The sequence below is a fragment of the Phycodurus eques genome, chromosome 14 (genome assembly GCF_024500275.1).
Source record: "Phycodurus eques isolate BA_2022a chromosome 14, UOR_Pequ_1.1, whole genome shotgun sequence".
NCBI classification, from domain to species: Eukaryota; Metazoa; Chordata; class Actinopteri; order Syngnathiformes; family Syngnathidae; genus Phycodurus; species Phycodurus eques.
The window spans coordinates 18,379,211-18,394,112 of NC_084538.1; the positions used below are offsets into that span (position 1 = coordinate 18,379,211).

The 14,902-nt window shown below is 38.1% G+C and overlaps 2 protein-coding genes across 2 annotated transcripts in view; one reads left to right on the forward strand and one right to left on the reverse strand.

Annotated features, from left to right (window-relative positions):
• The window catches only part of babam2 (BRISC and BRCA1 A complex member 2), a 109,161-nt gene extending 101,851 nt beyond the window's left edge, over positions 1-7,310 (reverse strand). Inside the window, exons 1-3 of the mRNA XM_061695733.1 lie at positions 7,206-7,310; positions 6,426-6,581; positions 3,561-3,637 (exon numbers count right to left, since the gene is read on the reverse strand). Coding sequence (XP_061551717.1) covers positions 3,561-3,637; positions 6,426-6,562 — 214 coding nt within the window. The 5' untranslated portion in view covers positions 6,563-6,581; positions 7,206-7,310. The remainder of the gene's footprint in view (positions 1-3,560; positions 3,638-6,425; positions 6,582-7,205) is intronic.
• Positions 7,311-7,466: 156 nt separating this feature from the next.
• Positions 7,467-14,902, forward strand: part of rbks (ribokinase) — a 43,345-nt gene continuing 35,909 nt past the window's right edge. Inside the window, exons 1-2 of the mRNA XM_061695735.1 lie at positions 7,467-7,568; positions 9,572-9,633. Of these exons, the coding sequence (XP_061551719.1) occupies positions 9,575-9,633 (59 nt within the window). The 5' untranslated portion in view covers positions 7,467-7,568; positions 9,572-9,574. The remainder of the gene's footprint in view (positions 7,569-9,571; positions 9,634-14,902) is intronic.

The window sequence follows — 14,902 nt, forward strand, 5'->3', positions numbered from 1 at the left end:
ATATCCACTGTATATATTGGCATGGATCCAGTTGTGTATGAGGTTGTTCAATCTGCAACTTTGCAGGTTATACCATACTACACTACCCTTCCACCAATTTTCTATACCCCGTATCCTGTGCAGGGGCGCTGTAGCCTATTACAGCTGACTTTGACGGAGAGGAGATGTGTACTGGACTGTGCAACTGTACTATACTATGCTATCCAAAAACTGTCAAAAGGATACAAGGCAGGTCACATGTTCTTACTATGCATGAGAAGAAAAGCCACAAATTGTTGTGTAGTAGTTCCAGCCAAAGTGGTGTAGCATAGGGCAGCTGGGTTTGAATTAATGATGCTAGATCTGTGCAGAGTGTACCAGGCTTTGGCACGCTAGAAGTGGGGCGGTCCATAAACAGACAGACACCAACCTGCAGCCCTGCATCCTTGATTAAACAAACCTTCATCCTCCGGCCAAACCACAGTAAAGTACAACAGCTGCAGAGATTTCATGTGCCACGAAGGAATGCCAATGGCCTGTTTTTTGTTTACTTGCAAGTTGCAGCCTACATGGCTCCAATAATCAAAGATGTCTTCCAAAACCATGACAGTGTACAGACAGGTTAGATTGCATAGCTCTGCCATACTAATAATAAGGCATTTGATCATTTCTTTGATAAGTTGACCAAGGTCAGGCCCATTTGTTGCTGTGACTTAAACCCAATACAATCATATTTCACTGCACTGCACTGCAAATGATCATTTCATAAATCATAATCTGCGACACTTTTGAGAATAAGCAGTATAGAAGATGGATGGATGAATGGATAGCCTCTTTTGTTAGCAGTATAGAGTAAAATCCTGTTAAGGCAGGCATATTGTACAAAAAGCTAAGGTACGTTTTGTTTATTTAAAAAAAAAAAAAAAAAAAAAAAAAAAAAAAAAAAAAAAAAAAGCTGTCCAAACGTGTCATTTGTCTGATCTATTAAAATAATGTGCAGGGAGACATGCCTGCTGGCAATGTGAAGGGAAGTTCCATAATACTTCCTACATTATGATTAAGGATACAAAGCTGCATGAAACACTTTAACGCAAAATCCGGGCTCAACTAGGTTATGTGACGATTGGCCAGTTCAGGGTGTACCCCGCCAGTGAGGATAAGAGCGGTACAGAAAATGGATGGATGGACTATAAAATAACATCAAAGTGCAATGGGTGACCTGGGAGGGAGTTCAGACCATGACTTTACTCTTTAGCAAATCATCAACATTTTTATTATTTTTACATTATTATTTACATTGCAAGCAATAATCATGAGCCATCACTCAATTAATTTCTAGCAACTGTGCCTCCTGAAATCAATTTCTCATCCCCTGATTTAATAAGAAATGTTTAAAAAATAAACGAACAGAAATACATGATGACATTTTTCATACATACACCATCCTCAAAGGTATTGCAATACCTTGGCCAATTCCTTTATTTTTCTGGCCAAATGGAAATAAATACAATTAAAATTAACCTTAAAAGCTCATGTATGGAATTAATTGACAAACAAAAATGAAGGACATTTTCACGATAAGTATAGATTGTTTTAAATGGTTTTGTAAACGTAAAATGTCGCTTCAGTGATGTAACTTTTTTTAATGTTCTCATCTCCAACTCTCACTGGAGCGGTTCGCAGCAGAGTGTGAAGCGGCTGGGATGAGAATCAGCACCTCCAAATCTGATACCATGGTCCTCAGTCGGTCAGAAAAGGGTGGAGTGCCCTCTCCAGGTCGCGGATTAGATCCTGCCCCAAGTGGAGGAGTTCAAGTATCTTGGGGTCTTGTTCACGAGTGAGGGAAGAATGGAACGGGAGATCGACAGGCAGATCGGTGGAGCGTCTCCAGTGATGCAGACTTTGTATCAGTACGTTGTGGTAAAGAAGGAGCTAAGCCGAAAGCCGAAGCTCTCAATTTACCGGTCGATCTATGTTCCTACCCTCACCTATTGTCACGAGCTGTGGGTCGTGACCGAAAGAACAAGATCCTGGATACAAGCGGTCGAAATGAGTTTCCTCCGCAGGGTGTCCGGGCTCTCTCTTAGAGATAGGGTGAGAAGCTCGCTCATCTAGGAGGATCTCAGAGTAGAGCCGCTGCTCCTCCACATCGAGAGGAGCCAGATGAGGTGGCTGGGGTATCTGATTCGGATACCTCCCAGACGCCTCCCTGGTGAGGTGTTCCGGGCATGTCCCGCCAGGAGTGGACCCCGGGGATGACCCAGGAAACGCTGGAGAGACTACGTCTCTCGGCTGGCCTGGGAACGCCTCGGGATCCCCCCGGAAGAGCTGAATGAAGTGGCTGGTGAGAGGGAAGTCTGAGCATCCCTGCTAAAGCTACTGCCCCCGCGACCCGACCTCGGATAAGCGGTATAAAATGGATGGATGGATGGATACTGGGAGAAAATGTATAACTAAATTAGTTTCATTTGCAAATTCCATGATTACAATTTTAGTTACATTTGAAAAAAAAAATCATATTTATCAAATTGTTTTTTCATATCGACATCCAGCTTCTAAAGTCGACGTAACATTCATGCCGTCACATATCTAGGTTGTCATATGAAGCACTATTGTCTATATTGTGCACATGTGTCATGAGGTCAACATGGTATCATGTTTTCCACATGATGTACAGCTATAATGCATCACATTTTTTGTTAGTAATTTACATTTCATCATGTTTAGTTTTCACTTTATTATTTGTGTAAAGAAAAAATATGTGGTTACTTACAAAATAATAATCTATGATTTTAATCCACTTTTTAAAAAGAAACAGCCAAGGGGCTTGTTGATGCATTGATTGAAAATGAATAAAAGTAGACAAAATGTAAATGTAATTAGTTATATACTTTGACAAAGTAACTGAAATAGTTACCCTACTATTACATTTTCAACAGGATAAATGCAACAAACTACATTTCCAAAGTAATCTTTCCAACACTGAAAGTTTTACTCCAATAGCTGTTTTACGTAATCTTTAGACACACAACTACACATTCCTTGAGTTCATATTTAGTGGATATTAAACTAACAGTAACCGTAACCCCGACATTGTGAGAAACAAACGTCTGCTTCCCCTCGTGTCACTTTACATTTTTTCTACTAGACAGGCTTACAAAATCAAACATCTGAAAAATGTTTTAATCATGACTCAATATCACCGGACGGTGAGCAGATTTCTGATATGTTTGTGGTTGTTTTTCGGGGAAAATTAAGCATCTGTTATGTTTTAACCATCTGAAAAAGATTCACCATTTACGGTAGATATTTTCTCATAACCATTTGTGTAGTAATAAATGTGTGTGCAATTTATCTCAGACATACAGTACTTATGTGTGCCACACAGCCGAAATATACATTTTGATCGTGCCTTGCTAGTGAAAATGTTAAATCTCTAATTGGTCCAATGCCAAAAGACAATTAGGTATTTACCCATAAAACGTTGGTGGTATAACCAGAAATTAAGTGCAAACTGTCATGCATGACACAATGAACAGAAAAAAATTAGACCAGAAATATAGTCATATTTTTTTACATACATTTGAGGGTTTCTCCAGCATAAGGGATGTGAAGCTTGAAGCGATCGCAGCTAGGACCTGGGGTCAAAGATGAACATCTGAATATGGAAGACAAAAAAAAAATAATAATAACAGGACAGTGAGCAAGTACAAACAAATAAAACACACTCTGAACACTGTGCGTTGACTGGTTTGGTTTAATTAAACAGTAAAATGTAAAATGACTGAACCATCCTTTTACTTATTACTGCTAAGCTAACTATCAACAGAAGACAAGCATGTATAAGACAGCATTGGATGAAATGCTAGACTACATTAATATATACACTATGGCACTTTTACTTTTAAGAAAGTAAACTAACTTGGCATTTGCAAGGCTGAGATTTTCTTAAAAATCCTGAAATACCCCACATCTCTACTGAGATAATAATAGAATGACAATAAAAGAATCACAAATGACACTTGTTGAAAAACTATTGGTCGCTTAAGCTATTATTTGAATAATTTATAGACCTCCAAGATGCAATAGAAAATTTATGGAGAATTTTTCAGAACTGCTGTCAGTTATTTCTCCTGACTACAACTATTTTGTCATCACGGGAGACTTTAACATTCATGTTGACGATAAGATGGGAAAAAAAATAATCTTAAGAACTCTTTGCTATACTAGACACATTTGACCTCTCTCAGCATGAGTCCAACTCACACTCAAGGTCACACATCTTAGACCTGGTCATCTCTAAGGATGTTGAAATTCTATCAATTGACATGAAGGATATGGCTATTTCTGACCATTTTTATGTATTCTTTGAATTACAGATTCTTCCAAATGTTCAGTCAACCTCTATGTCTATTAAGAAAAGGTACATAAATGAGAGTACCGCCACTACATTTATGGAGACCCTAGCTGTGCCACAAATTGTGAATGTTGAGACAGTTGATGAACTTTTGGATAATTTCACCTGTAAAATCTCAAATGTCATGAATACTGTCGCTCCCATTTAAACTAAGACAATCTTGAGGTGACCTAGAAAACCGTGGAGGAGCATTATGATGGTAAAGACCTCTGAATCAAAGTGTAGGAAAGCAGACCGTAAGTGGAGAAAAAGCCTTTGTAATTTTAACCAAGAGTTAGTCAGGCCAAGACAGCAACACATTTCTGAAATCATCAGTAAGAACTGCAACAATACTTGCACTCTGTTTGCTGTGTTTGACAAGCTCACAATCCCCAGACTCAGATAGCTCCAGAACTCCTGACAGCTGATAAATGCAATGAATTTGCTTATTTTACTGAAAAAATACAATCCATCCGATTAAATATCAGCACAAATCAGCAGAATGATAAAATTATACTACATCTGAAGCCACCCAGGAGAAACTCTATCACCATGTCAGAATTTGATACAGTTGACCAAAAAACTGTAGAGAAAACATTTCAGCAGCAGCCGTGCGGTTCCTCAGAAATGATGCCGGCTTTTACGAAAGCTCGAACAACAGTGCAAGCAGGCACGTTAGCTCAAGCATCCACAATCTTAACTCGCCTGGCGCTGCCTCCTAGTCTCAGTAAAGATGTGTTCGCCATCTGTCATCCATCGCTCCGACGCCGCTCGCAACTTCACTTTGAACGCCCTGTTTACACTGATGTCCAGCGGTTGGAGTTCCTTCGTCAAGCCTCCCGGAATGACGCCAAGCTCAGAGTTATTGCACTCAGTCGAATGGTGACTGGAGAGACGCTTCTCCAGGCTGTTCTTTGCCACCTCGCCCTGTTTCCACGGAAACTCCACTTTCGTCTTCTTGACTTGGCGAAGCTCGTTTTCCTGCTTCCCCCCCTTGCGAACCATTGATTCGTTGATCTTGAAATCTCTCACGGCTGCTCGATTCCCATGTTCCTCCGCGTAACTGATAGCTTGCAGTTTAAACTGTGCTTTGTAAGCGTGTCTCTTCATAGGTGCCATTTTCGGGGGTCCTTAGCCAAACCAATGTTGTTTTGCACAATGCACATTCCAGCGCTATATACCTACTGGGGGCGTGCCTTGAGCGTCCTCCTTCACGCGCACCCTTCACCCTTTAACAGCCGCATGCTATCCTCAGCCACGTCCGCTTTTTCTCTATACAAGAAGCGTCGGCAGGAAATGCCCCCAGTCAGTCAAGCCGAGCGCTCATCAAAGTCACACAACAACATTTACAGATTTTGGAACTTGGTGCACACATAAGGCCCGCCGCATTATAAGGTCCCCCGTCCATTTTGGAGAAAATGTAAGACTTTTAAGTGTGCCTTATGATAGTCAGTTTGCTATAATGAAGGACTATAGAAATCAGAGAATATTTTCTCTTTAAAGGCTGAAATCAGAGAATTTGAATAATTAGAAGTTAAACAATGGCTCTAAACAACTAATCAACTACCAAAATTGTTGCTGATTATTTTGATAATCGATTAGTTGCTGATTAATTGTTGCCCCTCTATTTGAAACCATGTTTTCACCCCACCTTTCATCAACAGTTCAGGTTGTTGGCGATGGTGCCCCTTATACTGTACCTCTACCTGGGCACTGGTACTGATTCCATTCACCCTTATGTCTCCATTCAGCAGGATGTTGGAGCAAGTCACCAAACACAAATTACCTGAAGCTAGTTTTCTGAACATGACAGTGAGTTTACTAGTGGTGGAAAGGGATATTCACAACATGGACATGGTGACAAAAAATAATCAACAACTGCATGAGGTGTCACGTTAATATGGACCTAAATTTCAGAAGAATGTTTACAGTATATTTTACGAAAACTGCAGGGGGATGTCCAACCTGGTAACAGCAGCCTGTTCTTTATAAAAATACACACATTAATACAAGCATACCCTACAGGTGCATGCAAAAGTAGTCACCTCACCCAGTTTTGAGGTCTGTGACTCGGAGGCAATTTGTGGAGTCCAGTCCCACGCGGCCATTCCGCACCACACTGCACAGCAAGGGTCGCAACTCCGGTGAGATCCTGTGCAGTGCAACTTCTGGCGACATGTTGTTCATTTTATCTACTCAAAAGAATCTGAGAAACAAATAAAACAATTTTTGAAAAGCGTGTTCGGTCTGACGTGTATTGCACTTTTCAGATACGTGTGTAATAACAGAGAGGGTTTGTGTCAACTATCTTTATCTACCCATAAGAATCGGAAAACAAGCAAATCAATATTAAAAAGCGTGATTGGACTGATTGGTCTGACGTGTAACGCACTTTTCAGATACATGTGTAATGACAATACAATATTTGTGTGAACTATCTTATCTACGTGACCAAGTTTATTCATTTCATTGTGCCATGGAAATGTTTGAGCACACCAGAATAATTTAGGTCGCGGATTTAATTTGTACGATTCATGATAGTACTCCAGGACACTGTCTCGATCCGGACATATAGCAAGTTATGAACTCTGAAGCTGAGATAAAATAAACAGACAATATGGTGAGGGTTTAAGATAAACCATACTGATATTTCTTTTAGCTTTTTTTTTTTTTTTTTTTTTTTTTAGCTTATGGTATGTCAGCGAGGAATTGTTCGTATTTATGGCTTACGGCATTTCAAATCGTCCACTTTTAAACTATTATAATTGCCAATATATAATATCAATTCATTGTTGTCAATTTAAATATCATACTCTGTAAATTATAATACCTGAAGGAGCTGGAAATAAGGGATTTTAAATTTTGACTTGCGTGTTTACTTCATACGCCATTACTTCCGGGTACATGTCGTGTCGGTCCTGTTGAAGACCCTGCTTAGAGGTCTATAATAATGCCTGTTTAAACAATATGTGTCATAAGTCCGATCTCCAAATGTATACCGTAATATACGTCTTTATTTTTATAATTAGCTACAGTTGGAAATTTTGTTTTTTTACATACAACTGTAAAAACAGATAGATAGACAGATATTTGTTAGATAGTACTCAGGCGTTAGCTTCCTCATTGTAGCTGTCAATAATCGTTGACTGAGCGATGTACTTCGCCCTGCATCTTCATTTTGAAAACAGAAAAGGTAAACATTACTTAGTATATTCTTGGCGAATTAAACTAATATCCTCATTGTTTTAACTCCACCGTATCCATAATAATTCTGAAGTTGCTACTACTGGAACTTACGTTGTTTTATGTTGACTTTTTGATTAAAAGAAAAAATAAATAAATGATTTACTGTGCGTATTTGTCTGTGTGATCCACGTAATCGGAACTCACTTGATGTACTGTACCAGTAACCTCATTAAATCCAGAAGTCAGACTAAATTTTGCAATAATGAGCGGTTCTTTTAAGTGAACGAAGTTCAAATCACAGCATTACATGACATTTTTCAATTTACAAATGATGAGTAAATATTCACTTACATAAGTTTAGTTCGAATGATAATATTTATTAGCTAAAACTACATTTTGTCACCTAATTCCCAGACAGACTTGTCTCACTGTCTGGCGTACAAGAAGAGCTTCACAGTGTTGGTCTCGATGCATGTCTCATTTAAAATAATAATTAAATGATTCTTAATTACAAAAAATATTATTAGTAGCTGGGCAATGGTCTTCATTTGTTGTCGAATTATCTTCCACTCAGTGTTGTATCACTTAGCAATGCAAAACATGGCAAGTTCAAGTTAATGTTTAACAATAAAAATGGAAAACTCAGTTTGTATTGTTTGTGCGTCTGACCATATGCCTCATACACTTGGCACGTTGTTTCAGAAATCCTCTTGATAACAGCATTCCTAAAATATGTTTCTAATTCCATTGTGACCAGTGAATTTCGTATAATAATGTGTAATCTGTTTACAGTATTTCTGTTGCTATTCCCTGGAGGAAATTCAACATATGTACAGTACATTCCTTTCTGTGCATGCATGTCGCTCACAAAACCAAACCCACCCATGAGATTCAAATTGACATGGCTCAAAACTGAGCAGTTTGGGGCCCCAGTGTTCCATATTTTAGTCAACAGGTAGTTTTGAACCTGTGACACGCTGGTCTAAAATGACCCAGCAATTTCAATAGCAGACACAAATATAATATTACAATAATGCTAAATAAGACAGGGGCAAAAAATGACAAGGACTATTGTGTTTTTGATTTTCTTCTTGATTATTGTAAATGTTTTCAACCTAGTTTGGAGCTAGAGTGATCTACAAAATCTTGCAGGATTCTTATACTCTTCTCAAAATAGTTGTATTGTTTGCTTTAATTCGTTCATTTGGCAGATATGCTGTTTTGTTTGCGGACGAGTGAAACCTTATGAATTTTAAATTAAGATGGGCAGCTTTGACAGATAATTTTTTTTATTCAGCAAATAATTCTTTTTTTTTTTTTAATGATTAGACAATGCATATCTGAGGATAGTATCTTGCGGAATCATTGGATGCTTCTAACACTTTGCTTGGATCCAGAGAAAAGACAATATATTGTGGAATGTGGAAAGAAAGAGAAGTGAACCATCCTACAGCCAGCGGCCAGGCTTTCCAAGTCATCCACTGCTGAGGAAGAGATTTGAAGAGATTAACACACTAGCATTAGCTCCGATACAAGCTTAGGATTGAATTAATTACAGACTTTTTGGGGCTGCCATGTGTTCACGTAGTCTAGCATAGAAGCAGCAAAAACCCCTCCCTACCCACTACCCCGCATTCATTCAGACACAGACACGCGCGCACACACACGCACTCACATTCACGGCCAATACAACTGGATCCTGTCCAACTCAGCCAATGATGAAGGCTCTATTTTTACCTTATTCCTTGTCTCAACCATGCTTGTGCTAATATAGGAAATAAACAATATCAAGTACTTACTGTCGGTTTGAAAAGCTGTTGAGACGCTACTTTCCTCATTTCAATATATCCCCAGAAGTACATTGATCATGAACAAAAAAGCAACAAAAAGAAGAGTTTCTGAATTTTAAAAATCCTGAATGTGGCGTTGATAGATAATTTTATTATCACAAATAAAACATTTGATTTGCATAAAATAATTTGTGTCACAATAGCAACTTTGTCTTAACAGATCATGACTGAAGAGGCCTTTGACGTGATAGTGGTTGGTTCATGCATGACTGACTTGGTCAGGTAAGTAAAACCAGTCCTATAATTTATCGAAAGATTATTGGCTAGAGTTGAATGTGGCCGAATGCAACATTATATATATATATATATATATATATACTGCCTTAAATTTGCCGTCATATGAATAAGACTGTTAGTGCAAAACCCATCTACTTCCAGGGGATAGTTATATTATGTTATGTATGTGCTATTACTTAGTTGTTGCATGAAGCTCATCATAGAGTAATCAAAGTCAAAATTGAAAATACGATGTACTTGACTTACAAGTTTAATTTGTTCCGTGACCAAGCTTGTAACTCAATTGACTATATCAAATCAATATCAAATGACAATCGGTTCCAGCCCCCCCCCAAAAAAAATTGGGTAACGTTTTCAATAAAGACAAAATAGCACTGTATTCTAAAATATTCAAAGAACATAATATAAAGTAACAGTCCAATAACCACAATGATATACAATAGTGTATATCTGTTGCTGTCAGGTGGAAACCTCGTATGTGCAAATATGATAGATTAAATATTTTTTCACGAATTGATATTAATGGTCAGTCCTCACGTTATGTTATTTTTACAAATTATTTGCCAATCTAAAGTGTTGGAAATAGCTTGAGACTGAATCTTTTAACCCTCAACTGTCTGACAAGTGCCATGTAACTACACCTCTTCTTGACTCCACTGGAGCTTTGTAAAATTGTATCCCCTCAATATTGAAAGTCTGTGTGTGTTTTCTTAAGACAATAGTTAGGTCGGCTACATATGAGTAGGCCTGTTTTGTGAAGAATAGATAGCTGCAATGCTTTGTTGCGGAAGGAAGCTCCGTCAGCCACAAAGGTAAATTCGCTTGCAGATTAATTTCTGCCTATTGCACTGTGAAGTCAGCTCATGTTTTTTATAATTGCATCACTCATTCCTCTCAGACCTTGGAAATAGTTTGGGAAGTAAAGCCTTTTCTCTTTTTGGGGGCTCGGCGCAAGCGCAGACTTTGATGGATGCAGCTGGTGGCAGTGACATGTCCGTAACATTTTAATCAATGGCAGCGTGATAAATCAGCCATTTTTTAGCAAATAAAATTTGCAATTGAACATGATTATAGGTTGTGTTAATGTTGGTGCGCAACAGTATATGATAACAATATTAAGGTATAATACCATCTTGAACAATGTGCTGCTTCGTAACTCAAGCAAGATGCCATTTTTAAAAAAATATTTATTTATTTATTATTTCCTGAAAAGTAGTTGTTTTGGATACGCAAGGATTCTGCCCGACAGCGACAATACATTATTTGTATTTTACCTGCGACCCTAGTGAGGATAACTGGTTCAGAGACTGGATGGGTGGATTCTTTATTTTGTATTTTAAGGTGTGTAACTGTGTGTATATTTCTTTTGAGTATAAATGTCTTTTGCACTGATATGGGACTGAACCGCAATTTTGTTGTGCGCTGTGCAAGATTCTAATTCTAATTTTTAATTGCAATATAATAAAAGAGTGCAAGAACAAACTGGTTTTATAAAGTGTACTTAAGCCAAAAGTCACACATGTGTGCCTTTAAGGAGTGTGGCCTACTCAGTGATGTCAGGAGCTACAGTCAGCACAGTTGACCATTTACCACATGGTTCGTTCGGTGTATGCGTCTGATCTGTGCTCCATGAGAGTATTTTCATTTTGATTTGTGTTTTTGACCTTTAGTCCTGTTCAATAAACATCTGACTGTGGTTCCCCTAGTTTTTTTGTCTTCCCTTGAGTGGCGATGTATTTGAAGCTTGCTCGTAACTTAAATTTTGGCTGTCAACGTGAAGCAAAAAAATGGACTAAGCGATGCCTCGTATCTCAAAAAGCTGAAACTAAATTGTGGCCTTCTTCAATCAAGGTATGCTGTAGGTTGCATGCATACATAATCTTTGTTTCGGATTAAGAGGTCACAGTCTCTGTTCTAATAAATCACCAGCAGTGTTTAATGGGGTTGAGGATAGGGTTTTCATGTTCCTCCATACCACTCACTTAACCATGGGTTTATGGATCTGGATGTGAACTGCTGCTGTTGCCAATCTATAGGCTCTATTTTATTTCAACTTAATTGTAACATCCCTAACTGTCATGCATGCAAGAGTAAAAAGAATCAAATGTGTACTCGACCTTTGTCCTCAGAACAAACATGGTCACTAATGTGACAAGGGAGGACGAGTGCAAGTCCTCTTTCTGTATCACCGCAGCTCACGTTACGGTGTGCATTCCAGAGTTCTAATTATTACTATTCATGTACTGTTCCACTGTATTTAATTTAGAGGTGTGCCCAAGAGTTTTCCTTAAGGTTTCGAGGGTAGAAAGAAGCATGCCTTGAGACACATTTAATAGTTAAAGTTGCTGATCAAACCTTCTTTAACTAAATGTTTTTAAATATTTCTAATATTTTATATCATGATAATATTATTGTGTTTTATGATGACACATCAAGGGTTGGCATTGTATGGGGAAAAAAACACCAGATTTGATTCAATTTAAAGTCCCAATCTTTGATTACAGTACTTCCTTGTCAGAAGCACAGTGTTTAGAAGCTGTTCAACTGATTGTTTATTATTAACAATAACAGGAACTTTCCATCAGCAATTTTATTTTAACTTGTTCTATCAGCACGTGAAAAAAACATGAGCTGTGGTGTATTTTCCGTCATGGCTTATAACTGTCGCACAAAAATAGAGGAAGTACTGTAGTTTAAATTTAGTTAATGCTTCTGGATTTTCATCACTTGTCCTAAAAGCCTAAAATGCTCATCAAGAATATATTTCAGTTTCACAACCTTAAATTTTTCCCACAGTTTCCATAAATTCTGTTATTTTGTACAATGGGTGGGGGGGGATAATTAAAAAATATATCTTATTTGAAGTGAGTGATTTAGGTAAGTCAAAAGTCTTCGAATTTTCTCATTAACAATTTAACTACATATTTTGCCTAGTATTCTGCTTTCCATGACAGTGATTGTCAATTCGAACTATAATAAGATAACGGGAAATTGCCAGAGTTGGGAAAGTGAGTGCATGTGGAGTGGAGGGCTTTATAGATGGAGGTCAGACAGCGGCGAGGAGAGGCTAGTAGGAATATATTTGAAGCCCTTCAAAGTGATATGCATGGCTTTGAAGTGGAAAATCCAGTTGTCTTGAAAAGTCATAGATGTCGATGCAAATGACTGCCACACAGTTAATGCTGACACACACACAAATACATACATAAATACATGCACACTTGATGTATGCTGTTGTTCCTCTCAAATACAAAAGGTATACTGTAAAAAGTTGTGTTTAATGGCAGTCACTGCTGTGTACAAAAGAAGTCAGTCAGGAGTCTAACCCATTGTAAAAGCCATACAGCACCCCCTACTGCCAAAGCTCACTGTGTGGAGACACCATTCACTTGTTCTCAACACCTAAATGAACCAAATTGTAGAGCATTTCCAAATCAACAGCATTATTTCTACTGCGTACACAAGAATATGTGTTAGAATTAGGCTCAAAATCTGACACCTTGTATAAGCATTATTCAATAGAGTATACAGTGCATTATAGTTGTTTTGAATTGACATTACAGCACTTTTAAAATTATCTGCAGACATATTTGCATTTTCGGCCCCTTTCGGAAAATCTCCTACCTCAGGTATAAGAACTATTGTTCTCACGCTCCCCTTTGATTACATTAATTCACAGTGTGCTTTATTTGACTGTGGATGTAAACTTCTCAAATAAACATCCATCCATCCATTTTCTTTACCGCTTATCCTCACTCGGGTCGCGGGCCTATCTGGAGCCTATCCCAGCTATCTTTGGGCGGGAGGCGGGGTACACTCTGAACCGGTCGCCAGCCAATCGCAGGGCACATAGAAACAAAAACAACCATTCACACTCACATTCACACCTATGGGCAATTTAAAGTCAATCAATCAACCTACCAAGCATTTTTTTGGGATGTGGGAGGAAACCGGAGTGCCCGGAGAAAACCCACGCAGGCACGGGGAGAACATGCAAACTCCACAGAACTGTGAGGCAGACGTGCTAACCATATGTTCACCGTGCCGGCCTCAAATAAACAATAATTTAAAAAATATTTTTGATTTAAACTGGAACACAAAATTTAAAAAAAAAAAAAAAAAACTATATGCATATATCTTGATTCATGGTTGAGCACAATCTCAAGTATTTTCTGACCAAAGAGGATTTATGCTTCTACTCCATAAGGGCACATGGTTATGTAAAAAAGCTGTTTAACCTGTTCTGTAAATTCACTTCACCCCTCTTGCCCGCTTATGACAGACATATATAATAACTTATAAAATGTGAGGTCATTAATAAATTGTCAGTAGCTGTATTCTGCTTGTCCATTTTAAAGGCAACATATTAGGAAAATGGATTTTTTAATTGTCTCTATATTATTATATTATATATATTAAGTGTGAAGATACAGACTCAAGAATATGTGTCAGTAAGCTAGCCGTTCAGATTTCAGGCTGTTTGTAATGTCACAATTGGGCTACTTTACATAATACATCCCCACACCGAGTTTGTCCACCATTTTCTGTTATCGCAAGCAATGACTGGACTACAATACACAGAATCACTATCATGTCAAAGCCAAAAGCTAAGCGGAGCTGCAATGATTTTGCATATGAGCATTAGCATTAGTTAACAGGCACATACCTGATTGTTCAGCAAAATTGTCATCAGGGGAAGGGGGGTTTCTTTTGTTTGGCGATGTGTCCTCTGCATGTGCCACATGCATGAATCTGCACACTAATTGTGAAAGTGGAATACAATCGATGTTTTAACTGCCTTTATAGGGTCTTGGGTGCAGTTAGTTTCTTTCTTGTTCTTCTCCCCCCCCCCAATTAGCCTCAACCTTATTCCACCCCTGGTGGTCATGGTAACTAAAAACCACCGGTGCTGGCGCACTCCCACTTTGAAGAGTGCTGTTGAAACCAATTGAAAAATGTGCTTTAATTGTTGATACTTGGGTTGTTTTGTGTAACATTAGACATCCATCCATTTACTGCACCGCTTATCCATCACATATTTTATTGCAGCTCTTAGAGCACCATTAGCTTGGTATTAACCAAAATAAAAATAAAAACATAAATAGCAAATGTATTCAAACCTTTTTGCTACATAACAAATATTCTAAAGTCCTGACACGTTAAGAAAAGTAACATGAATTAACCATGAATTAACATTAAACATCAAATATGTTGCTGCTGTCAGACATTATATATTTTTCAAGGTGATTTTTAA